Here is a 26,623-nt window from a genome sequence, read left to right on the forward strand (position 1 = left end):
GAAGGGCAGGTCAAACAAAGACACCATTTACACCTAGAAATCTGAAACTGACGATGGAGGCGCTAGCTAACATTCACCGAGCGTCAGCTGATTCATTTCATTTGTCTGTACTTCAGACATCGTTTACTCAAAATGGCGCTCAGCGGGGCCGATCGCTGGTGGGTGTCTACCTCTATCCTCAAACTTCTCTATGTTCCGTGCGCTTTACGTTAAAAATGATAAATTCTGGACTCTTGTGTATATTATATGTTTCCTTTCGTACAAGTGTGTCTTGTTGTCACTAGTAGTGCGGCGCACTGGCGTGAGCTGCGCTGATCTTTCACGTCTTGATTATCTTGTCAACCGAAAGACGTCACATGCGTCTGACGGCACTTCCAAATGTCCAGCCCTCATTATTTGCTGTTGCTCTAAATTATTTGCTGTTTGCTCTAAACAATTCACATAATAGCACTATTAGATACTGCTAGCATTTATTAGAAACATCCGATCTTTCCTAGGCTAACAGCCCACGATGCTTGCGAAACCAAAAGACGAGAAATCATGGGCCTCCTCATGCAACGCAACCAGTACGGCAGGCAAACGGCAGCCTACGTCCAGGTATGGACTATTCTAAAAAGAGCCTAGCGTTGTAATGCGTACATGGTACCTCATATCAACCATGGCTAGTGCGCCAGAGTATGGGAATTTTAACCATGACCTAGTGTAGTGGCAAAAATGTTTGGCGTACTTTTATCAAATGTCTACAAGTGTAAATTCGTTAAGTTGCTGTGTGCTTTTCGCGATTTTGAATTTTTTGCTTATTTTAAGGAGAAGTTACTAGAGGTAGTTTTTTCACAAGAATTCAGGCGGTGGTACACCTGTAAAAACCACAAACGCACCTCTCTGAATGTAGGCTCCGCACCGTCAGCTTCATGCTTGTGCAAATACATTCTTTGGCATGCCCTTTTTACTTGACTTGCCTTCAACGCATTTCATTTTAGAACACTGGAAAGATACGTCAAATGATCCGGCAATATATGACGGATGCAACGAGGCTTCAAGACGAGCTGACCAACAGTTCACTACTGATGTATCCTTTCAATTCGCCCTAACAAGGAAGTTTTTCTGTTTTTCTTGCTTCTGGGTCAACCTTGCCCCCCAGCCCCCCACCCAAAGAGAAAGTTTTTTTTTTACCTGTGCAGTATTCTGTGGCGCTGTTACCTTGACGTGATTCGTCAGCACTACAGGGGAAGTAGACCGACGTCAGTACATGGTTAACACCCTACTGAACAAAGGACGAGAACTGGAGACATTACTTACCAACAAGGCACCCCCTGGACAAGCTGGAAGGTAGTATGCTCACACTGACAGCGTTCAATTTATAGCAAAGTGACATGTCATGTCGCCCCATTTTTTTTTCCGTATGAGCATTCAAATTTGTGTCAGTACTAACACAACTGTTCCAGTGGTCATGTTTTATTGCTGCATGTATCGGCAACCTTGCCAATTGCAAGTTTTGTCGCAGGTAATGTTCCATTCCCGGGCCTGATGGCTGTATTTGTGATAAGTGCAAGATGTTTAGGGTGTTTCAGTGCAGATCAAGAGCCTCAAAAGGTCCCAGTTAATCCACAGCATTAAGCCCGTATTTAAATTGGAACCTGTCTAACAGGTATTGCCTTTATTTCTGTCTTTTGTTGAATAATTGAATAACTAAGACACAGCCTACATCGTGTACGTCGTGTTTCAGGTCTAGTCTGGTTGAGGCTTGAAGTGAAGGCTATTAAATGCTGTCCTTTTACTTTCTGAAATTGCAGCATTAGCCCACAGTTAATACGCACAGGTACTTGCAAAGGCCTTGTACATATGTGTTGTACTTACATACTTCATATTTTGGCTTTAAATGTAGTGCTGGGAAATCCCGAACAGTAGGTGTCCTCAAACAGATCCCTTCAGTCCAGTTAACCCACCACATCTTGCATACTTTTTGCAGCTGCTAGACAGATTTTGAAACTACCATATTTACTCGATTCTAAGTGCTCCCTGTTTTCCACGATTGCGATGCCCGAAGTGAGAAGGTGCTTAGATTCTAAAAACCTGAATTACCCCCCTCCCCCCGCACCACTTTTTTTAGAATAGTGGTTCATCATTATAGGGTCATGTATTCAAAGTACAGTGTGATTGGAAAGAAAGCTATCATTCTCAAAGCATAAACAAGTCATTACCCAAGCAAACTGTGGTTCACTGATTTCTGGTGAGGTACTCCTTTGAGTCCTCAAGTGAGTTATGGTTTCCTGCAGTTATAGCGAATTCAGGATGCCTTTCAACTTGCCCAAGATATGTAAATCTTTTCAGAAGAAACAGCATGTATTTCGCTACCATTTCAAGAGCTGTCAGTGGCCCAGGTTTGTGTAATGTATTAGAGCACTGCATGGGCCCGTGCCAGCCCGAAAGACTGGGCCCGACCCGGCCCGCGGGCCGGGCCGGGCCGCCCGAAGTCGATTATTGGAGGGCCCGGGCCGGGCCCGGGCTCAGTGCTGCGGGCCCGGGCCAGGGCTCGGGCTCGACGCCACTTGCCTGGGGCGGGCTCGGGCTTGAATTCGTAGGCCCGGCTGTTAATTGTTCCGACGTGAAGTGTAGAAAAGAGCATAAAATTGAATATTCTGAGTATACTTTTACGCGCTTCTTAATGTTGTACACATTGTTTTAAAAACGTGTTTTGCTAGGGCTGATACTCACTATACTGTAACTTTATTGACATTTCATGTACTGCATCAAGATTTTATATTTTGGTGTATAACATATCAAAGATACGGTTACAAGGAATGCCCTAGCGGTGAAGGAATTAATTAAGCCACCCTGGAGCTGTGCACCTATGTCTATGTACGTGTGTTTTAGATGTCGAACCAATCTAAATGCGGCTGCCGTGGCTGGAAATCAAACTCGCGTGCTAGAGAAGCGCCTCCCCTTAACAACCACTCCAGGGAAAATATTTGAACGCACGCACATCGTCGTGGATTCAAATGGAGAGCAAGAAATTTCATTAATACCAACTTGTTACCGAAACAACCACGAGTCTGGTCATCAAAGGTGATGGTGTCTCTCGTGTAAGAATACGAGCTATTATTACGCCCATGTGGCATGAACTGCAGACGGTGTGAGCTAAACTACGTGTTCTTTTAAACCCTTATTTCTTGCGTTACAATTCAGGGCGCGCTTGTACAGACTACATGCTCCGTCTGATTTCCCGCTACGAAGACACTCGACCAAATATAATAAACAAATTTTCCTCGTCTAAGACCAGGCCTGGTCACACACATGCGGGCCCTCCCTAGGCTCAAAAAAAAAAAGACCGTGCCCGCGCTGGGCGTGGGCTTGATACGACGGGCCTGGACCGGGCCTGGGATTGAGACTACGGGCCCGGGCCGGGCCTGGGCTTGAGACGACGGGTCCGGGCCGGGCCCGGGCTAGGCTCACTTATGAATTCCCGGGCCCGGGTCGAGCTCGGGCTTCACAAAGCGGGCTCGGGCCAAGCTCGGGCCTTAAAATCAGGCCCGTGCAGTGCTCTATAATGTATCATTAACAAGTCACCCTTTTTTGTTGGAGCAAGCATTTAACGAACTGCCCTCTGGTGTTTTTTGAAGGTGTAAACGGCTATAGTGAGATTTTTTCGCTTTCAGAAAAGAGCTCCTTGGAGGTGAACTTGCTGACATGGCTGTGAGTGAAGGTGGTTGGAATGCAGAGGAAACGGAAGCTACACAGAATCTTAGTGCGGGCGAAATCAGAGAACAGCAGCAGAGAGTGCTTAGAGGTTTGCACTGCATTTCTGTTTTCGTTCTAACAAGCTGACAGAGAATAGTGCCTGGCAGTTAGATTTTTCTGCTTGGCTAAAATATGTGGCAGTTCCCCTTGATGGCGTTCTCCCATCGAAAAAGAAATTGCTTTTGGTTGACATTGTTTTCGTAGCTTTGTGCTAATTGGCTGTCTTGTTTGCTGCTGCTGTTGTCAGAGATGAAGTATGCTTTCGCAGGCATCGCATTTCCCTTCAGCTTTGCATTGCTTTTAAGGGGCTAGAGACAAAACGCGTTAAATACAAGCTGTCTCCCAGCTGCTAATTGCAAACTTTTGTAGCTAGAAATATTTAAGGTTTTATTTTTTCCTGTTTTTGCCACTGATTAGAAGCACCTCCTTCAATATAGGAGTCCTCTGGATGTGCCTGTGTAAATTATTTCCGACACTGCTAACAGCTTGCCGGTTCAAAACCAAGTTCGAGAAGCAGTGAGTTTTTTTAGGCAGGATTAGGGCAGTTGTAGGTTTCAGGGCGTGTGACAGAGAAGATTGCTTGTAGGGCTCCTAGGTCCTGTTCTCGGTTAATTATTTTAGCAGACCCTGTTCTAAACATTACTTGGATTGTTTTTTCTTGCTTCTGTAGCAGGGGTGAGATAGCTGCGCATATTGCGCAGTTTTGATACAAATTTGTTTTTCTGAGCCAGGCTGCTCCAAAAGCTTCAAAATTGCAAAAATTGCGCCAAACTGCTCCAAAACAGTCCGAGAGCCAAGGATTTTAACGCTCCCGTCAAAATGCTTACTGACGACATTTTTCAGCACCCCCAAGGTGATGCTGTTTGTGAAGGTTTAATTTATTGATCATTCAATTAAAAAACACGCTTAAAATTGTCCCCGAGATAGATAGTCTTTTCGAAAGTCCAATGTCGGGTGGCACATGTTATAATCTGTGAGCTTTTTTTTTTAAGTTTTCCCATCGAAAACCATTGCACCTGTAGAAAAAATACTTGTGTACTGAGGTGACAAACTACTTGTGCAAGCACATGAAACAGTGCGAATTTTCTGAGCACCATATCTCTGGAACGACATTACTGCACGCTGCCATCTTCGCAAGGTGAAGATTGAAAAACATGGCCGCCGGACGAAGCAGTTGCTCGTAGTTCATTCGGAGTGCTCTTCGCCGATTTCTACCGTGGTTTTGGTTATGGGGGTGGCTGGGTTTACATTTATTCGCTTGATTTGTTGTGGGAAGTTGCGCGACTCTAAAGAGGGGAGTTCATCAAAAACAACGTGGTGCCCGCGAATTCGTCGTGTTTCGGCCTTGAGCGTGAGGCGCGGTGCGTGCTTGAAGTGAAATTCCGGACTCATTTCGGTGTTACAGAACGCTGAGTTATTGCTGCCTTTGACAAAGAGCTAATTGCGAGCGGCAGGAATGGGACGATCGACACCGCCACAAAATGTTCAAGCAGTGACCGATAGCGGGACGGGCTGTTATTGCACACTGGTAATAATGGTTCATCTATTTGAAGTGAAATTGAATGCCAAGAGCGAGGTGGCTAAACATACCAACGTTACTAAAATTACGATCGTAGTGGGCGTGCACCTTGGGGATTGAAATGGGAGGGCTGGTGGTGTACGACTACTGTCACTTCACTTAGTGCTACTTTTGCCGTGGCTCTACACTTATGCGTAAAGCCAAGTCCCGGATTACGACAATGATAATTTCGGCATTCACATGATAATAAAAATGCCATACGATGGCTTAGTTTTTCAATTCGATATTTGCAGTCGAGTTCCACAAATTCAAAAATGGTTTGTAAAAAGCTAGTGAAGGTCATACCTTGTGACACTCTGGTGGCACGGCAAACTTTATTGAAAGGCTGTTTCAGTGTTATCGACGTTCAAAACCGATTACAAAGTGCACTCCCCCCCCTAGTTGCCAAAAAATTGATTTTTTAGGCTCCTAAGGTGACATAAATGTCGTTCTTCTGCTCCAAATAAAGGTTCTTCTGCTCCCAAATTGAGATTTCGCTGCTCCAAGAACTATTCCCAAATCTGATTCAGCTGTCTCACCCCTGCTGTAGTGTTTTCGTAGGCATTGCAGAGCAGCAAATAAGCCTGCCTTACTCGTAAATGTAAATTGACTGCGCTGGCCAAGAAAATAGCAAGAGTGGAGTAAACTTGTTTGTGAGGATAGTTTGTTCTTACCTCTTATGTTGTTGTATTTGTACCTTGCAGCTCACTCTCGTCTTAGTATTCTTCCAATGCAGTTATTGATGGATTGGGGTTTTTGAGCAAAAGTTGGGAGGCTAGGGCACATTTTTACGGAGTTAAAATCGAGCTTTTATTTGGTAAAAATCGAGGTGGCGCATTTTAAAAAAAAAAAAGCCTGCTGTGCTGACAAAGTGATAGTGCCTACATCAAGGTTGCACTGATGCCTTATCACTTTCTTGCCATTCTGCTCGCTCTATTACGCATGGACCTCACTCACGTTTATTTTTGGTTGGTTTTTCTATTGCCATGTATACATAGAATGAGTGAAGAAGCTTTAATCGCAGCATGGGGCCTTCAGCGCAGTATTTTTGTGTGTGCACATGCGTGTGTGTGTGTGTGTGTAGAGCTCACAAGCAAGCCTTGCCTTACCTTTGCAGCTGGTTATCCACTTGTTCCATCGATGTTTGGAGGCACCTGAGTTGGGGTCATTATTGTTCTTCCTTTTTTTTTTTCCGTTGTATGCTTTCCAGCCTGTATTCTCAGTGTTGTTTTCTTTTAATCCTAGAGCAAGACAAAGGCCTGGAAGGTCTTTCTCACGTTCTGGGTCGCCAAAAAGAAATGGCCATTGGTTTCAATGAAGAGCTCAACCTTCACAATGGTAAGCCGATTTATCGTAATGAGATAGACTTGTTCTTCGTATTAGCACTAAAGTTGTGCTTTGGTGTCAGCCAGAAATGTTGAGTGCCAAGGCATAGACTCCCGAGCTAGTCTCGCTGTTCTCAGGGTTGTCGTGGCTCTTGAAAAGGCTCCCCCTCCTCCTCCTCCTTCTTTTTTTTTCCAGAAATCATTGATGATATCGCCGACCACACCGATCGCACAAGAGATCGCCTTATAAGGGAAACGAGAAACGTAGCCATAGTCGATAAGAAGTCTGGAACCTGTTGTAAGTGCTTAGGTCTTTGTGACATAATTAGAACGAGTGAATTTGAAATTTTGCTTGAATGTCAGTATGAGTTTGTGCGGTTATTTTGTATGGTAATGTGACAAACGTGCTGCTGCCCGATGGCGCCACACGTCTTGAAGAACTGGGCTTTCACCCCTTTGCCACAATTTATAGTTTAAATCTTGCCGTATTTACAATAATGCATGTAAAAACTACAAAAAGAAAAAAAGCTAGTGAGTTTAGTGCTGTTCTTGTTTCCTTCTTTGTTTTGTCCTTTTTTTTTCTGTGCATGGGTTTAAATATAGGAACATATAACCTGCCCTGGCAGTCTATTTAATACTTTATTTGTCTTTCTGTTTTGAAAATCTACCATTTTTTTTAACAAAAGCTTTTGAAAGTTGATATCAGAATGAAATCTGCTGTTATACATCACTGCAGATGGGGTCGTATTTAAGCATATGTAAGACCAGCGAATGATTGCTGTTTAGTTGGTGATTGTTTCTCAGAACACACTTTCACTGCAGATTTTTCTGTATTGTTATTCTTATCATTATTATTATTATTAGTGGTGCATGTCACTGTCATGCTGACAGCAGTGACAGTTGTCAGTGTGACAGTTGTGACATCCACGAATTTTTATTTTACACCAGTGAACAATCATTGCCACAGCTTTGTACAAAGGGAATGCAACCTCTAGACAAACGAAGAAAAATTTGATGTGAAACCAGCTGGAAGTTCAGTCTTCATAGCCAGCCAGTTTCCTCCATTCGCCAAGTTTCATGCTTCGGCAGGAAGGTTTTGGTGTCAGTGTGACTGATTGAACATCTTCTTGACATTGCCTCAGGGTACTGGGTGGTGATCGTCCTCCTGATGGTTGCCATTATTGTGATCGCTGCCGTGAAGTTCTAGGCCCATCCTTGAGGTGCAAGTAAGGTCCTTCTTCTTGTTCCTCTGGTATTTTATGCCTCGGTGCCCTTGGTGCAACGCCCTTTTACACTTTGCAGGGTTTCCCCCCTCAGGAGAGGACCATGTGTGACCCAAGAGTGTTGCAAGGCCCTTAGTATGTGTGTGTATATATAGGTATATAAGATGCGCGTGTGTATACTATGTTGCTTTTTTTTTTTAACACTTTACATAAAGTAACCAAGGTTTTCAAGAAGCACATACCATGCCCGTTTAGGTGCTTGGGCAAGAGCGTGCCTTCTTTTCAGTGTACGCAGTTGCAAAATAAATTATTTTCATACGCAAAGCCAGCCTTCTTGTTCCTTGTTGAACGAACTAATAACAGGCACATCCACTACTTGTAGCAGACTTTGTAATCAGTGCAGGAAAAGCTCGTTGTTGTGTACCAGCTTAAGCTGTAGTTCATTTTGGAAATCTCCATCTCATTGTGGAGCCAACGTTTCTAACTGCCTTATCAGTGAGAATGTGTAACTGGCCAGCATGCATTAAAGGGACCCTGCAACACTTGCCATCGACTACTAGTAATGTATTTTGGGATAAAGTCTATTGTCCCAGAAATCTCCTCCCGCAAGAATTATGAAAATCCGTTCACAATTAACGAAACTACGCGCGATGAGAAATCGCGCATAATCGTTCCCTCTCAACTCAACCGCGGGCAACGCGGCGAAAGCTGCGCGCTCTCTCCCGGAGAGGGGGGCGGCTCGCGGCGTTCTCTTCGGCGGCCTTCGCTATATCACATGCCGGGTAGTTTTCTCCTTTTCTCCGCAACGCGGAGGGGCCTATTTCCGGTCTGGTGCCACAAAAAAGCAGGCATGGGTGCCTGCTCGCAAGTGCGCGCTCGGGCTGGTGGGGCGTTTTTGAAGCAATAAACGTTTGTAGTCGAGTGGTCGCGTTGAAAGGGATGTATTGAGCTCATCACTCAAACTCCGAGCGCACTCAAAACACAAAAGAAACGGCAAAACTGTGCCTACAGGTTCAGGCATAGAAGAGGTTCGTACGCTGCGATGACGACGACGGAAATGGGAGAATCTAGCAGCGAAGTTGACCAGTGACAGCCGATCGGGCAGCCGTGGCCTATGTGACGTCCCTTAGGCCATGCATAATGAGGACAACTGAAGAGAGAGCGGTTGGTTTTTCCGCGTCTTTCACATCGATTTCCGCGCTCACCGCTTCACGTGCACGTGTAATATTTGGCTCAGGTATTCCCGGAAGTGTAATCTAAACGTCGCGCAGGTTTACTTGCACTGCTCAAAGAGTGTTGCAGGGTCCCTTTAATGTTGATGTCCCAGCTTAGTCTTACTAATAGTGGTTCTTGTATTTGAAACACAAATTGTTAGTTGTGCTGCATTGAAGAAAAGGGCAGTTATACCTCAAACATGTGCTTTTAACTAGTTTCAGGATAATGTAAAAACTGGTTATTATAGCACTCCTCAAATTTTTGCAAATGTTGTGATGCTAAAAGTTGCAAACTCCAGGGAAGTCTGAAAAATCTTCTATTCTTGTAGTCAAATTACATTGTAAGCATATGCTTTCATTTTCATCGCATGGGCTCTGCTGATGCAATAGAAAGAAATGTCAAGGTGAATGTGCAGAGGCAGAATTGGAGTTGATCCCTGAGCACATGCGTAGCTATTTGAAATCCAGAGGGAAAGCTCTTGGCAGATATAGTTCGGTGGCCATGCCTTGCTTTGGTTCCCACAATGCTTTTGTGTTGGGGAAATATTTCACTGAAGCTTTTTGCCAGAACATCCTTGGCACAGTGAGAGCTCGTATATGCTTGGTGGGGAAGGGGAGATCTCAAACTAAAATGTAATCTAAAGTACCCAAAAACATGGGCCATGCCTTCTCTCAAGTCTTGTGCTTAGCTACAAGTCAGCCAGATGCTGTACCATGCTTTTCTTGTTACTCTCACACTTCTCATGGGAGCACAAAAACAAACTGACCTTTCTAAAGCCCACCCACGAAGTGTTTGTACACCACTCTGTCCAGCAGTCAGCTGAGCGAGGTTAAAAAATGCGGCGCGAAAAAAATCATCACAACAAAATGGTACTACAGGGTACTACGGTATATAGCATGTGTCAGTATGTCAGGTGGTTGCATGCATTTGCCCTTTATTTTATTAATGGAAGTGTAGGACTTGCAAAAGCCATGTGCTACTCCTCTGAAAATGAAAAAGAGGCAGGGGAGCCATCATTTATTCACTTGCTTCTATTTTTTCAGGGCCTTCGTACGCCCTACACTCACATAAGGTTAGATATGCACTGTTATGTGTCTTTCCCGTTGGCCATAGGTGTACCTTATGCTTATAAATAATGTTATAAATAATAAATAATGAAGGAGGCTGTGGCCATTTTCCCCTGGGATCCCTGCAATTATGGTGGCACCAAAATAAAAACTCTGCTGTCGTATGGTGCAAACCGTCATTTCTGTATGTTATATTTGCTTTTAAAGTGAACCTTTCTGTGCCTCACTAATGCCGTTCGATGTCGTGCCAAAACGCACTGCAGGAGAGCCAACCTTACACAATGAGTTTCGCTAAACAACGATAAGTGAAGGCACATCATCATCATCAATGATAATGATAATGTTCCTCAAGAAAAGCTTCCCATAAAGCCAGCATCTATCCAACTGCGATGTCTATCCGGTGGAAGCATCTTCGCAGTTTAACCATCTTTTTCTTAAGAAAGGGGCTTTAATTTTTTCTTACATTTTGTCCTTTGTCTCGTCTGTTTTCGTTATTGTAACTACAGGCACCACCAGCACCACTACATTTTGGTGAGATCGCACTAGGAAGCAGGCCTATAGGGCACAAAAATGTTGCTGTTTGGGTGGGACAGTTCCAGATAACATGTGCATCCTTTCACTTGCATAAACCACAACACCCTTATACCCGTCGTGGTGGCTCAGCGGCTAAGGCATTGTGCTGCTGAGCACGAGGACGCGGGTTCAATTCCCAGCCACCGCGGCCGTTTTTCTGATGGAGGGCGGAAAGCAAAAACGCCCCTCGTGTGACGAGATTTAGGCGCACGTTAAAGATCCCCAGGTGGTCAAAATTAATCTGGAGCCCTCCACTACGGTGTTGCGTTGGCGCGTTAAACCTTGCAATCAATCAAATCAATCACGACACCCTTATCCTTATTATTGAAAAAAATGTAAGCTGCAGCTTTAGAAATGAAATCTTTCCTTCGTGCTTCAGGACGAAAATGTAATTTTGCACTGTCGCTTCATGTTACTGCTCAGTTGTGAATGAGCAAGAAACGTTCAGCCCCTCATTTGCCTCTTGTGTGTTTGCTGTGCCACCTTCATCAGTGTCTTTGTACAGTCTGTTTCACATATTTCTTATAGTTTTTTTTCTTGTTTTGTTTTTTCTATTCTTCTTTCTTTATTAAGTACCAGTCTACAGCGCTACCATTTTTTTAACTACGTCCACAAAAAAGAAATGCGAATTTCGTTCTGTGGATGTTAATAAAGGAAATGTTAGTGCTGCTCAGTGTGGGGAAAGCAGCTCGCATTTGATAGCATAACACCAGAATACAAAAAACTGCATTGGTCACCCTCTGGTACTTTGTCCAAATATTCCCTCCCAGTTGTTGTGTAATATTCTCTACAACTTCACAGATTAAACTTAAAGAAAAACTGTGGCAGCTTCTCTTGAGAAAGTTTCAATGTTACCAGAGCACTGCCTACTTTCACATTCCACTAAGGCAGGCAGAAACTACAGCATTCCAGACATCCGGTGCAAGAAGCACAGTTGCAGTCAAGTAGTTGCTACAAGTGCACATAAAAACATGACAACACTGCACATATAGTGGCCAGCATAAAAAAAATGAAACACTGGTATTGTTTATTATGAGCTATGACATAGAAATGACATTGAAAAGCAGGTTGCATGTGCTGTTGTGGCGGCTTAGCATTTGGCACAAGACAGAGTTGACGCTGAGTTACTCAGCAGATGCAGCATTTTCAGGTGGAGCTGGTAATGAGTGAGAACACCTCGATCCTAGAGGATCTTGTACAGCAAATTGTCATTAGTGCACACATGGTTAAGAACTGTTTGGCCCAGAAAGTAGTTGTGTCGCTCAAATTCCCAGTGAAATTGCATCTCTAAAAGCTTTCTTTTCCTTTTTTTAAACATGAAAACCAGTGGTTTAAACCATACCATCATTTAAACCATACCAGACAGCAATCTTTAGAATTTTGTCAACTAGATTTGTGAGGTAGCATTTTATTTCAGAAACAGAATGTTGAAGAGAGTTGTCTGAATCATGAGCTATAACGGCACACAAACATAATTTGATAACAATGTTCACAAGCGAGCAAACGGTGGTTGGAGAGCAGCTTTCACAGTGTCGCTGTCAGAAGTTTTTAATGCGGTTTAGGCTCTGTTCACTTTGCAGTCTTGCCATCGTCACTGGCTTGCTACATTACCAAGAGCGTAAACTATGTAAAATAGGTGGTTGGGAAGCATCGCCTTATTTCGTGCCGCCTAATCTTCATGAGACACAAAAGAGTGTTTTCACTTTTTCTCGAATGGTTTTGTGTGCGCAGCGCAGCAGGTGAAGATGTATAAGAAATCTGTGTCTGCCCACACATTTCATTAAGTTCCTTACGTGCCCATTCCCTGACAACCACACTGACAGCAAAATCAAAATGCGAGTCGTGCTCGGTTAGTGGCACGACAGCATTCCAGCATTGGTTTGCATTGCACGATCTTAATAAACACCAACACAACCATTTTTCCTGTGGAAGGAAGGAACAAACCAGACAACATCTTCTTGACTAAGTAGTCTGCGGTACTTTGACAACATCCAAGTTCTCTCAGCGGCGGTCCCCGGTGACTGTAGTGTGTGCAAAAAACAAGCTAAGACAGGGTATCAGGATGGTAACATGTCATCATCTGCTACGTCAAAGGACACCGTTTCATTGTGGTAAATGCTCATTAGACACTGCGTAAAGTGTGAGGGTTCCTCATAGCCTTCTTCAGACCATTCTGAAAGCAGAAAAGAAACAGAGAAGGTATTGCTTAGAACAGTAGCTTTGTTGGTGCTGGCGTAGTATATGTCACGTATTGAAATAAAGTTAAGTACTTTTGTACAATTTCTTTACAAAGAAAAATGAGAAAAACAAACTTGAGTTGACTATACAGTGCTAGTATGTTGGGTCAGTGTGTAAAAATGCACGCATTGTTTGGGGAGGGGTTAACATTTCACAAGCAGTGGTTATAGATTTAAGTTGTTATACACATGCATCACGTGATCACTAGACACATGCATCACACAGTCGTTAGAAGAACAGAACAGTGGCTATGAAACGTGCAGTATGTTCAAGTGGTATATATCTCTTTTATGACTACAGCAATAAATAAGCAGCATGGAAAAATGACCAACGATGAGTAGCTCCCCTCGAGAAGTGCTTACTTTCCAGTGATATGCTCGTTTCGCACTTAGCGTACTTTCTCTCTTCCTACCTGTCTCCTGTCCACTCCTCGAAGCTTTGGGATGAAAAGTCACGTTACTACCAAAACAAGACGATAATACAGAGTACTTGTGCAGTCTTGGGTACAAAGTGCTGGTCAAAATGACACATTCGCCTTTAATTTCACACTTGGTATATGCACAAGAGCGTATACGGGAACACCAGCGATACACACAAACATGTCAACACATGACAAACAACCTGCGTACAGCTTTACGTATGCATTCACGAATAATCACGGCGCATGTGTCGCAGCTCGTGAATGTGCGAAGAGGTGTCACAAAAGGGATGTTATTTGCGGCACGTTGCGCCACTCTTTTTTTCTCCACTTGCCTTCGCTGGGTGTGTGGGGTATATAGTGTGGAATGGAGGCCCACAGAAAGAGCACATACAACTCACGTGACTAGTCGGGTTATGCACTTGCCAGAGTGTACACGTGGCATTCTTCACAAACAACAAGTGGAATGCAGGTGCAAAATGATGGGCAGGCTGGACTGCATGGCGAAATAAAGAAAGTAGCTGCAAGAAGTCGGAAGGCCATTCAAGCATCAACGTCCACTGCTTTCTCAAGTATAATTTTTCTCCTCCATCTTTTTTTTTTTTCTCTTCCGAGCCCCAACCAACCACCGGTGAGATATTGTGTTGCAGGCTGCGGTAGGGACAACCCCCCTGCGAGCACATCCAAATAGCAACACCAGAGAAGAGAGATTGTTAGTGAACAAAACAAGAGACATATCACATTTTTCCTGGTGCATGCCCTATTTTTCGTTTTTGACTTACGTGACGGCCTGGATGCAATTGGATTTTTAACGGTAATTGCGGTACTTGAAAAAAGAGGGAAAGGGTCTTTTATAACATTTATTTAAACAGCGAAAACCCCTGGAGGGGTTGCTTGAATGTGTGAGAACATCTGAGCACACTACGTGTAGAGCGCATTGAATAACTCTGATGCCTGCAGTCTCAATGCAGTACACAGCTTGGGTTTTTTTTTCGAATGCTAAGGCTGAATCTTGAATTTTGGAGCGGCAAATGCACACTAGCTTGGCTATTCCCGCATTCCCCCTCCCCTCAGCAATTTGTTCAATGAGGAAGGGGAGGGGGATTGGGGTGTGGTAACACTGTGACCATCCTGAAACCAAATTCAAATTCCTCAAAGCATAAAGTGAACGATTTTAGGAAACAGGACTTCAGGGGAAGTGGGGAATGCTAAAAGCTCGCATAAGTACCTCTTGATAGTGGTCCTGGTAACATATATGTGCCGCGCTCAGCCATTTACGAACTAGATCCTTACTAACATATTATTTCTTGGGAAACTTTTCACTTGAAAATGGCGCCAGTTTCTTATGTTCGAAAGACTGTTTTAAAATTCAGAGTTTTGTCTGCGCTTCTGGCAGCTTGAGCACCAAAAACTCCGCAAGTGGCATTCCTTCTCGACGTTGGGGACCACTTCTATAAAGGCAAATATGACGCTGCTCTCACGCGGAGAAGGATAGTAGGGATACGGCTAGAATATCGACGCGTCACATATTTCTAGGCCTTTAATTTATTTTTCGCCCAAATATATTGCTCTCGTGTTAAATTTATGCGCTTGGATTAGCGAGTTCGGCTTTTGTGCAGAGCTTTTGTGCCGTGCGACGAAGCCAACGTGCGGAGACGCCAACATCGTGTGTTGTGCGTGGAAGCCAGAACAATGTGCATGCATTGCGGCAAAGAAAACTTATAACAGAGGCGGCATGAAAATTTTCTGCCGCCGAGTCCGTCAAAAAGAGAGAATGAGTGGCACGAAGGGTCAGAAGAGCTAAGGGAGAAGGTTTTACTGAGGAGTAAAGGCTTGAGGACCAGTTAGTGCTTTTAAAGTTTTTTGTCGCAGAGCCGAAAGTCTGAGATATGCTTGCCGCCAAAAAACAAACGAGTGTCGTTATTGCAAAAAAAGAAAAAAGAAAGCTGTTTCGTGCGAGCTAGTACAGCAACGTGAGACTATACTAGCTTGCAAGAACAAAAAAAGAACGAGTTTTTCACTTGAAATAAGAATTGCATCTCTTCAGTTGTCAGATGAAAACCGAAACTTTGAGGTGTTCCGACTGGTACCTCCTGGTCGCGCCCTACTAACGTGCTCTGTTCTGCGGCCTTGCTACATAGAAATAATCTGGGAATCAGTTTTAAGGATTCGCGAACCATCCTGCGCCACAAAAATGTGGTCGTTAGTGTTCTTATTACGTCCAATAGAGACAAGTGGGAAAAATTGACGCTGAAGGGGATTTTCTGGGTAAATTTAGCACGCAAATGTGTGCCTAATTACGGCTAAGATTTTGACCCCAGCAAAACGCGGGCGTGGCATCGTATAGCTCATCTTCATACCAAGCAGAAGATAGCTGCTGCAAATCATTTGAAGATGCGCCATTCCTATCTCGGAAGCGTCCTGAGTGCTAGAAAGCCTGGCTTGGACAGCTGGCTGTTGTCAGCGGGGTTCGCGAAAGCTTTGTGCGTTGCCCAGAGTAGCATCATTCGGGTCTTCAACATACCGGCTGTGTTCTGATACTGCCATATGGACACGACAAGTAAAATTTAAATTTTCCGCCGAACAAATGGTAGGACTGATGCTATGTTGAAGTAACCACCGCTATTAGGTAACCTAAGGCTTCTACCAAACTTCTGACTTAGCCAGAATTTGATATACAGGAGAAAAAAAACGGGGTGGGGTTTGGAATGCAAAATTTCTGGCTCCCCGCAAAAAAAAATGTATTCGCATGAAGCGACAAAAAATTGACTTAACTTTAACTTTCCAACAAAGCTTGAAATCCCTTGCAAAGTTTCATTGAATCGGCAAGAAGCCGCAGTTTCTGATTACGACGTCGTTTAAAATGAACATTCACTCAAACTTACGTTAAACGACAGCGAGGAACTATCAGGGAATCTCGTTGCTCACGCAGACATTTTGCGGCACGGTTGTATCCACATCAACACACCGGTCAAAAGGGGGGAAAAAGGAACCAGCACCCTTAATGGCTAATTAATCCTTGCACCCAGACCGTCACGGCGCACCTTAACAGAGCGTGTCAGAAAATGAAGAAAGCCCCCAAGACGCGTTCGCGCGCTTCCTCGCGTCCCGCTCAAGAGGGGCGCAACAGAAAACGGGGTTGGTTGGCGGCGGTCTCCTGTTCAGCACCGCCGGCTACATTCAATCCTTGCACCTGCCTTTCCTTTGCCGCCTTTGAAACTTTCGCAGCCTCCTTCCCCACTCATCCTTCCAGTCGATGACGATGCTGTTCCGGTCCGCCGTCAGGCCCGGCTGGCCGTCGTGGATCTCTTCGTTGCCTGCGAGGAGCAACGCGAGGCGTATGCACGCACAGAACAATGACTGGAAGCTCGATCGTCGCCATCGGGGATTTATACACCCCCCAACACTCCCTAACACCCCCAGAAGGCTTTCGACACCCCCCCCCCCCCCCCCCAAAAAAAAAGCTTCCACAACCACGAGCACCCTGCCCCCCAACCCCCCCCCCCCCCCCCCAACAGGGTTTCGACACCCCCCAAAAATCGAAATTCTGGATGAACCCCTGGTCGTCATAACTTGCACTTCCAGTAAAAAAATCTCACGAGATGTGCTCGTAATTAATCACCTATGTGCTTAAAAACATATCAGCTAGTAACCATGTGCACAATGCATATAGTGTTGGACCTCATTCCGTGCATAATTCTTCGATTAAACTTGGCGGATGCGGGGTGAAAGAGCGCGTCACCTGTGATTTTCCGGCCAAGATTGCCCATTCGGTACACAATACTGCCGATCACGGCTCATCCGCAGCATAATTCCAGTGATCCGCGAGACGTAAGTGCCAGTGTCGTTCTCGTTGTTGCCTGCTGCTTGCTGCTACAGTTTAACTCTTTCGACCCTGGTGTCTTTTATTGAGGACACTACCCCAAACTCCCCTGGCACAACAAGAGCAGAAGCAAAACAGCTAGTTTTCCGGAAAATAGTTCTTCAAGGATGCCTCTTGCGACAGATATCGCCATTCTTCGTTTTTTTTTCTACAGCCGAATGCTAGAAAAAGGATGGCGTTGCAGTGAAGACCAGGCTGACGTCGGGGTGACCCCAAAGACCGAAGTACAAGTTTTACGACCTGGCTGTACATCTAAAAATGCTTGCACTACAAGCTTTATTTTAACTCGAAAGTGTTTTATTCCGGGATACACAAACGTTTGAGTGACGTCATATCCGGCACGGAAGTGACGCCAGTACACGAAGCAAGCGGCCTGAAAATGATGCACCCCTGCATACAGCGTCTTCTTGCGGGGAAGCAACCTTTAGAACCAAAGAGTAGGTACGTTATACTTAGGGTTGTTCGTTTTTGGGTTCTATATTTTAACACGAACGTGTTTTAAGCGGGACACACCAAGATTTCGCTGACGTCATATCCGTCACGGAAATGACGCCAGTACACCTTTGCCGAAGCGACCCGCCAGCAGGACGTCGCTCGCCCAGCACACTCGCAACACAGCCGCCGACCCGCAAATCATGCTCAGCTGCAGATTTCGCTGCACATTTTTCGCTTATGGGAGGGGGACGAATCGTTCGCCTACACGTGTTTTACCGATTCCTATGACAGGGGAATCAACCACAGTTTTTGGTGAGCTTAGTGATTTCTAAAATTATGAAAAAACAAGCGAAACATTATTTATGTTGCAATTTAAAATTGTAATTGCTATACGACCTAATTAGGTGTCGGGCCTGTTAATCGCTAATTACTTGCACCACAAGCTCAATTTTTCGTTTGTCAGCTCGTAGGGTCCAAAACTTACGGGAACACAAAAAAGTTTTTTTTTGCTTGTAATAAGAAATCCAGGGCTGAATGGGTTAACAGCGAAGCTGTTGGTGCTACCTCGGCTAGAATAATTCGTACCCGCGTCAATTACTTCAAGTAACTAATTTCTCTGAACTGCGTTGCATTCATAGTTACGCTCGCAGTATTCTTGCCAGGCTACTCTTAGTTGAAAAAAAAAAAATACTTAGAGCTTACAAGAAATCGGGGTCTTCGTAATGAGGGCATCAGACTACGAACAGTGGGTTTAAAGAGCGATAAAAATGTTTGACTTAATGAATATTTCGAGATGTCTGAGTTCGGCTTGGCGCAGGTTTACCCACAAGAAAACGTAACTGCGGCTCACCAAGAATGAGGTAGCTGGTCTTGAGCCTGAGCTTGGGGCACTTGCAGGCCAAGTCGGCCATGGGCACCCAGAGGAAGTCATTGCCGCGCCGCACCTTAGACGGGCCGTACTTGAAGATGTCCACCACCTGGATGTTGAAGCGGACCCAGCTGCCCACCGTCTCCCGGGACAGCACGTTGGCCTGTATGGCTGGGGCGGGAGCGAGACAGCAGTCAAGCGCGCACACTCAGACACGCGCATTGAATGCGACGTCGTTTCCAGTAACGTTATTAACAGCCAGTGATGTCTGTAAGGTCATCCCTTAAATACCCTGCACCATGACGCGTGCAAGTGGAACCTCCCATACACTTCTTCGAAAACCCGCCGCCGTGGCTCAGTGGCTAAGGCGTTACGCTGCTGATCACAAGGTCGCGGGTTCGATTCCAGCCCGCGGCGGCCGCTTTTCTGATGGAGGCAAAAAGCAAAAAGGCCCGTGTGTACTAGATCTCGGCGCACGTTAAAGATCCCCAGGTGGTCAAAATTAATCCGGAGCCCTCCACTACGGCGCGCCTCATCGCCTGCGTTGCGTCGGCGCGTTAAACCCGACAATCGATCGATCGACACTCCTTCGAAAAAGTTTCTTTCAAGAGGTATGGTTTGACTCTCACATTAGCACGGGAATAATTCACAATCATCGCGAAAATTTTACTCTAACTGCGTGCATGTCCTTGAATGAGAGGAATGGGGTTTCCAGCAGGCCAGCCGGCGGCAGCACTGAGTCGGCGGTGACTTATCTGGCGTGCGCGCTTCCTGGCAGCCGCTGGCGAACCATCAAGCTCGTGGCAAGGCCGTTCGAGCGGCCCTGCTTGTGGTCTGGACATACCTTTATTATTTACGACCTGCTGTGGAATTTGTGTTACGCGGGCTTGTACAACACGCGATAAAAAAGAAAGGAAAAGTAGCAGGGAGGACCGTGGGGCTGGCGGCACCACCGGTACGGCCACAGGCTTAGGCGGTGCACCATAAACGGCAGACAGGTCCCGCAATTCCGCCCTTATAAGTCGTTGAGATCAACGAACGCTCATAGCGGGGATAAAAGGCTACCCAATGGGCTTAGTGGGTATCAGGACGCTAGGAAGAAGTAAGTGATAAGGCCTGCTTTCGTGTCGGTGGCGGCTGCTGAGTCCCGAGTTTAGAGTTGCCCCATCTCCTGCCCTCGTGCGGTCCGCGAGTCACGAGTGCCGGGGAAGTTTTATTGGGCTTGTTATCGAAGCTGCCCGTTTTGCGGCGGCTTTCAGCGACGACCAAGCAAGGGGCCCAACGCTTGCTTCTCGCAAAGGGGGCTTTCTTTCGGCAGGGATGCCTGCGCCCTAGCTGGCCAGAGCTACAGACACTGCGCGATTTCGCGCCAGACACATATGCGTCGGTTTCCTCTGGAGCCTAGGCCTTGGACCTTGATAGAGCACCGACACGCCGCCAGATTACAGGCCAAACTACCTCCCGCGCCCTCCCCTGAAATCTTTTCGGGCGAGATTGCCGATAAGAACCAGTAGTCTGCGTTACCGATGAGGAAGAGGCAACTCTCCGGCTGCCACTTTGTTTTGGCGTTGTAGTTCTGCCAGGGCGATATTCTTTTCCTTTTCTTTCCTACCCTCCGTATCTACGCCATTTGTTTCTCCTTTTCAGTTTTTTTGTAATCTCACTTAGCGCGTGATTTCGAATTACTTATATCGAAATTCCGGTAGCCAAGTTGCGACAGCGGGTTTGGAGACTTCGCATGCGTATTTGTTTCATTCCTGGGCGTGACGGATGGGGGTTGACACACCGCAAAGACACTTTCGCCCGCCGGAAGGTTATAAATTTTGTTAACGGTGATGTAAAGTCCTTCAGCGGCGAACTGTTATCCTTTCAGTGTGACAAAGAGAATATACGAAAGACGCCGACATAGATGAAACTGCGAAGAATTCTCCAGCGTTTGAGTATTCCTTTGTGTACGGTGGAGAAAATTTTGCCGCTCAAAGACTCCGTAATCAGGATTCCAGCTACGTCTCGTGATGACGTTGCCCTTGCAGCAGTGTTATCTAGGGTATGAAGCTGTGCTGCTTAAAAAGATTAAAAAAAAGACCACGATTAAACGAAATCACGGTTTTAATGAACGGAATTTTGTCGTGTATACTTCTCGCCTTTTCTTTCTCAACTTAAGTATAATAACGACATAAGGCGCCTGCTGTCTTTTAATATTTTTTTGTTCCTCAAAAATCGGGGTTGTGGAAAGGGACGGGGTTACAGAGGAAGCAGTGCTACTTACCAAAGTCTCTTTTGCAGTACTTCCTCTGGTTGATCCTTTTCGTGGTTGTCTTGCATTTCGAGCATTGTTCTGGGCGAACAGACACGATTCAACTCAAGTTGTGCCGGGCGCATGCAAGGGGACTCACCTGCTACTTACAAAACCATGCCACTGATAAAATAAATTCAGTCACTTTTCTGAAAAGTACTGAAAGCCCGATACTTGAACTGCGGCGTATAAACTAAGCCGATACGAATGTGATGCACTCATGCCGTCTTCAGCATGTGTATATGCTACGCGATTTTACACTTTTGAGGTGTTCTCGATAAACAATAAAGTTCACTTGAAAACAGTTACACGTTGACGTCGCCACCAAGTCGCCTCTTATATAGTGTCTTAGGCATGGCTTCACAGCGAATTATTCCTTGTCAGTCCCGCCCTAACCGATGGACGCAAGCGTTATCTGCATACAATGCACCTGCTGTACAAGTTCGCCATCTTTCTAGCGTGCGCTTCGAAAAGCAATAAAACACAAACGAGAGCCACTCTTACCAGGTCCTCCAGACGACATAATAGAATGGTCCACGGCGGGTATTTCTGCGAAGAAAAGTGACAGTATAGGTCAATAATAGAATGCGCTATTGGAAGTTTTTAAGGGTGAAATAATTACAGAGCTAACACTCCTCTGTTACTCCTCGGGGCGGGAGCTATGCAGTTAAGTTAGCTTTGGTTGGACAGGGGAAACGAGGACACCGGGGTTTTCTCTCCTTGAATGCTAGTGCGGAAACAGAGGCAGTGGTAAAACCAACGCCAGTCTAATGTGCCCTGACAAATTATACTGACAGACTACGTGGTTCTTCCGGCGCCGCTAGAATGTGCGCAGATTAAGCGCCCCTCGATGCTTTACGAAATTGCAATCAAATTTCACGTCCGCCTCGCCTTGTAACTGTGAGCACTGTACACAAGATAGCTTTGGAGGTATCACTGCAGTTTGAGATTCTTCCCTGTCCTTCAGGTTTTTATTTCCAGTGGCGATTTTGTGTTTCGCTCTCACTACAGACCCGCTTTTTGTTTATAAGCAATAGGGAGGTGTAGGTGTGTCTATGGGATGCGTGCTTACAGTTGGGGAGGCACCGCGATTGAAGCGGTCGTCTGCTGTCGCAGAGAGCACAGCGTCGCTTTTAACGATGGCAATCTTCCTTGGACTGTAACTTAAGCACGAAAATTTTGGTCTGCCTGTCTGTCACTTCATTCAATCGCCCTGCCAAAACACACTGGAAAGAATGCTTAAACCGAAAGTTTATATAGGCAAGAACACTGCCTGAACTGCTCTCACGGCTATGTCCACAGTATTCACCGCAAAGAAAACCTCAGGAATATTTGAGACAAAACGTACGTACACCCTTTGTCAAAATTTTCTGGGCCAATCCTAAGCCTCCTCGACCACAAAGAATTCAGAGAAGCGACTTTACCTTTGAATGTGACAAAAATATTTTAAGGCAATAAGGAAAAAAGGTGTTTTCTCTAGCTTTCCTGCATAAAAAGTTTCAGCCTCGCACGGGTTGTAAGCTTGTACATTGAATTTTTTGCAGTCTGCGTACTTCCGGCTTGGTCCACAAAATTTTGACAAAGACTGTACATAACCGACAGTACCACTGTTCCTTTAGCAAAGAATACAGGTTTGATAGATTTTCACGGTAGCAAATTAAAACAACAACAACAAAAAAGCAGCAACCATGCAGCCTCAACAAGGCCAAGAATTTTCCCTTCCGGGCTTTTCTACGGGAGTCCAGAAACGTTCGTAATTAATAGCTCGGACATCTTTTTCCTAAGCACCGACATCGCTTAGGCCAAAAATTAACAACGTGGTTGTGCTTAACCTGTGCGAACAATTCTACCCGACACACATTTTGTGCAAGGAAAGAGTGCAGCCCAAATCGGGACGCAAAGCCTTCTGTCAAGGTGTCAGCTCATCCATCTTCTATCGCGGAGCAAACCGCGGGTGGCGCACACATACGCAAGGCTGATCCTATAAAACGGTACGGCGTGGCCACAGCGTCCACCCAGCCAAAAACCGTCTCGGCGCCGAGGAGATCGGCCACGCTGGACGACAGCGCTCCGTGCTGGATATTTCGGGGCCGAGACTGGATTTGCCGGCTCATTTGCCTCCGGCAGCAGCAGCAGGCCTCCCGTTTCGATACCGCTATACGCACACGTGTACTGAGAAGCAAAAAGGGAGCTGAATTCAAAAAAAGAAAACGCGAAAAGATATACAAGGAGGTGCGCACAAGTCCCAAAAGAGGGTAGTGGAGCGAGAAAGTGGGTGGGGATGGGAAGGGGGGTTGTGGACGTGTAAAAGGCAAGGCGACCACCACGGCATTCCAGGAGTGGCGGCGGCTTCCATAATCGTTGCGCATAGCGAATCGCGCGCCTAACGTGGATTTATGATTTTCTAACTCTACCTTCCTTTTTCTTTTTCCCTCTCCACTCTGAGTCGCTCGCATCGTTTAGTGTGCCGCCTGCCAGAAGTATAGCGATCTCTGGTCCTCTACGCGGCGGCCCCACCTATACAGCACCGTGTAGCGCATATGGCGACGGGAAGGGAACGGGCCCGCCGGGGAAGTGTGATTGATACGCATTTCGGCAAATTTTCCGAATGCCTTCTTCGGCAGGCCGTCCGCGGTGTGTGAAAGCGCGCTCTTCCCTCCACCCCCTCCGTCCTCTCGTAGGTGAGCGGGGGGGGACCACGGCGGTCTCGGCTGTTTACCGTGACGTGTTTATGCCTTGACGCAACCATGGAGGTAAAACGGTCCGGCTCCGCCTTTGGCTGTCGACCTGCACTCCCCCCCCTAGCTTCCTCTTTTTGAAAGCGAGAACGCAAAATTGAAAGCGAGAACGCAAAGCGAATGACCCGGTGGGAGGCTTTGAGGAGGAAGGGAAAGGTAAGAGAAGCTCTGACTTGCTCGTCATTCTTTTTTATTTGTTTCCCTCCTTGATACTCTCCGACTGCTACCAAAGTGGCTTGGCAAAGATGCCCGTTACTTCCGCAGCCCGAACGACGTTAGCGACAATCTAGGTAAGACCAGGCCTGAGACGTTTTCTTTTTTCTTTTTTTTAATCCTCTCGCGTGTTTTCCTCACTGATCTAATGCGGAGTACAAACCCCTCCACACTGCGACGTTTCCTGATGGCAGCGACTCGGACCAAGCGCAATCTCTTGTCCAGGCGCCTACTGCTGACGTGACTCAAAGGCCTGTGTTTTACTGCAGTGGCGCGGCTGAGTCGCCGCCCTTCTTTCCCGTCCCGTTTCTCCTTATTTCCCCCCCTTTTCCTCCCCACTTCGCCGAAGGCCAGATGATGCTGCGTAAAATCTCGGAACACTCGGGATCCTGCACGACGCTTGAAGAAAATGGAAAAGGGTGGGTGGATGGGGAGCAGCGGGGAGATGAGGTAATGGAGCGGCAGGACTCGAGTGGCCGTGTGCGGGGGGGACCCGGCGGGGTGTGCGCCGCGACAAACGTCTTTCTTGGTTTCTCGCCTTTGCCTCGGATACAGCTCTTGTGCCTCCCTCTCCCCTTCCTGTTGAACCACACTCCTTAGGCGAGGAAGCGCGCCACAGTGCGTGAATGATGACCGATGAAAGCGAGTTACCGTGCCCGCTGTCACTTATATAAAAGGAAAATGTATTCCACTCTCATTTACCGAGTCAGAAAAAGAAAAAAAAAAGGCTGCCGACTCGCGAATAGGGAGCCCGGAGGTGCACGCTGACAGCTCAGAACGAACGATTTTTAGATGTGTATAAGATTGAACACCCGCCCAGTGCCGTTTAGATTACGTTTCGGACTCTGTACATCGGATGCAGAGCGGTCGATACGGCGCAAGTTTATTGCGGTGCGCGTGCACCCACACTTTGTCTCCTGCACCGTTTTACGAATTATGCAACGTATTTGCGCATTAAGCCATTTTTGCCCCATTCTTCGCGTTATAACGAATTTCGTTTAAAGCTGCACTGCAACCCGTAACAAAGCAGCCCCACAACAGGGAGAAAGAACAAAAAATGATTTGAGTTTGAGGTTCAAGGTGCTGAATCTGCCGCTGCGACTTACGCTGTAATGGATGACTCCGCGTAATTCAGTTTGCCTGGGCTTCTTTAACGACCGCGAAGCATCGCATATACACGTATTTTTTATGGAGGCGGAAAACAAAAAACGCCCGTCTGTCGAGATTTCAGCGCACGTTGAAGATCTCCAGGGGGGGATCCGGACAGTTTATCGAACGCCGTTTTATCGAACGCCGTTTTATCGAAGTCGTTTTATCGAACGCCGTTTTATCGAACGCCGTTTTATCGACGGACGTTTTATCGAAGCCGTTTTATCGAAAGTGTTTTTCTCGGCCTTTTCGAGTAACAGAATTTGCGATACGTTTTTTTAATTTCCTCCTCGCTATGTAATTTGCAAATCTTGTCTCCACAGCAGGCCTATTTAAAAACATTTATAGTCTGTCTTCTTGTTGACTTTTATTTCCTGCGTGTTTTTTTCTTTGTTTTTGTGATGCGCGAAATATGTCACCAGAATTTTTTGCTGTGTTCATTGCGCAACTGGTACTGCCATAACGAATCTCCTTGTGTCTCTATCCCCTCTGATCCGAAGCATATCACGGCATTGTGGCGTATTGAATATAATGCCTCGATATGCTTCGTACCTTTTTGTATAAACCGCTTTTGTGTCGACACATAATCTAATTATTTCGCCGCGTATGTTGTACATAAGTAAAGCACTTCTTGGCGCTTGAGGGTCCAATGTCAAAAACCTAACTGGAACGCTAGCAAAAGCCTCTCCTGATTTCTGCATTCCTAATTCTTAATGGGATCTGAGTTCAGTTGCTAAGAGATTACCAAGCCTTGTACTACTGTTCTCGTTGCCTTGCATGAACTAACGAGAAAAACGTTAGGTACAAAATTGTCACCGTACTGCAGGTTGGTTCGTTTTCATCTCCCTCTGGTTGCACCCCAGCATGTCTGCTGGGGTGCATGCTCTTGCCTTTTTATCATAAGGCATAAAAACAGTAAGATCAAAATAGTAAACACCGAAAATGGAGAAATCATGAAGGTCTACCCAAATACAGCGTCGTGACCCGATTACCTCTAAATAAAAATGGAAAAATTAAAAAAATGAGAACGAGCAATACTATGGCCCGTGCGATTATACCTGAACAAGGCACACAAAAAACCAACAAAATGCGCTGCCTGGTCGGGCGTGTTCCTCCAAGGCCACCACGAAAACGTAAGGTTGGTGAATCAAAAGAGGGGCTAAGAGTGTTGACGCAAAAGTAGAAAATTATACGAAATCCTGTATTTTTTTATTTGAGCATGATTAACAAAAAACGTAAATTGTGGTGGGATGGGCAATTGTCCAGCTGTACTAGCTTACGAGTTTCCCTAGTGCGAGATGACCTCTGACGACTTGTCCTACTTGACGAGTTCACCTATGACGAGTTGGCTGTGACAGGTTCCCTCGTGACGATTCTCCTAGACTCCACCACCTCTGTTGGGGTCTCACTATCACTGTCGGAACCCCCCTGTTCCAGTCACATAGCACTAATCTTTCAGAAGTTCTTGGCCCAACATTTCTCCACATGCAAACAGTGTGACCCCAAGGTCCGAGTAGGAGTCGCGGGTAAACCACGTGACTAGAACAATTGTGGGGTACAAGACTCTGGATCACGTAATGATGAACCATGGCGCAAGGGATATATTTTTCAACACTAACCTAAACACGCCGATACACATCTAAGGAATATTGCGCACGGGGTTCGGGTTGGTACTATAGGGGCAAA

General features: G+C 46.0%; 2 protein-coding genes across 2 annotated transcripts in view; one reads left to right on the forward strand and one right to left on the reverse strand.

Moving 5' to 3' along the window:
* The first annotated feature begins 19 nt into the window (after positions 1–19).
* Positions 20–8,168, forward strand: Syx8 (syntaxin 8). The gene is made up of 9 exons (XM_077699483.1): positions 20–158; positions 498–597; positions 981–1,069; positions 1,219–1,329; positions 3,657–3,787; positions 6,542–6,634; positions 6,818–6,919; positions 7,764–7,847; positions 7,924–8,168. Exons 1-8 carry the CDS (start codon positions 133–135, stop codon positions 7,826–7,828), a joined length of 717 nt encoding a protein of 238 aa, XP_077555609.1. The 5' UTR covers positions 20–132; the 3' UTR covers positions 7,829–7,847; positions 7,924–8,168.
* A 3,482-nt stretch (positions 8,169–11,650) lies between these two features.
* The window catches only part of LOC144169995 (netrin-1-like), a 196,035-nt gene continuing 181,062 nt past the window's right edge, over positions 11,651–26,623 (reverse strand). The window contains exons 4-8 of the mRNA XM_077699484.1: positions 21,342–21,386; positions 20,811–20,879; positions 18,524–18,712; positions 16,553–16,672; positions 11,651–12,872 (exon numbers count right to left, since the gene is read on the reverse strand). Of these exons, the coding sequence (XP_077555610.1) occupies positions 12,757–12,872; positions 16,553–16,672; positions 18,524–18,712; positions 20,811–20,879; positions 21,342–21,386 (539 nt within the window). The 3' untranslated portion in view covers positions 11,651–12,756. The remainder of the gene's footprint in view (positions 12,873–16,552; positions 16,673–18,523; positions 18,713–20,810; positions 20,880–21,341; positions 21,387–26,623) is intronic.

This window comes from Haemaphysalis longicornis, unplaced genomic scaffold, assembly GCF_048455015.1.
Source record: "Haemaphysalis longicornis isolate Haplotype H1 unplaced genomic scaffold, Haemaphysalis longicornis Haplotype H1 scaffold_2, whole genome shotgun sequence".
Classification (NCBI taxonomy): Eukaryota; Metazoa; Arthropoda; class Arachnida; order Ixodida; family Ixodidae; genus Haemaphysalis; species Haemaphysalis longicornis.

What these genes read in the sequence shown, in the direction of transcription:
- Syx8 (XM_077699483.1), top strand. Translation starts at nt 133, where the DNA reads ATGGCGCTCAGCGGGGCCGATCGCTG. An exon ending in CTCAGCGGGGCCGATCGCTG is followed by an intron (nt 159 to 497) that starts GTGGGTGTCTAC and finishes GATCTTTCCTAG; the next exon opens with GCTAACAGCCCACGATGCTT. An exon ending in AGAGCTCAACCTTCACAATG is followed by an intron (nt 6,635 to 6,817) that starts GTAAGCCGATTT and finishes TTTTTTTTCCAG; the next exon opens with AAATCATTGATGATATCGCC.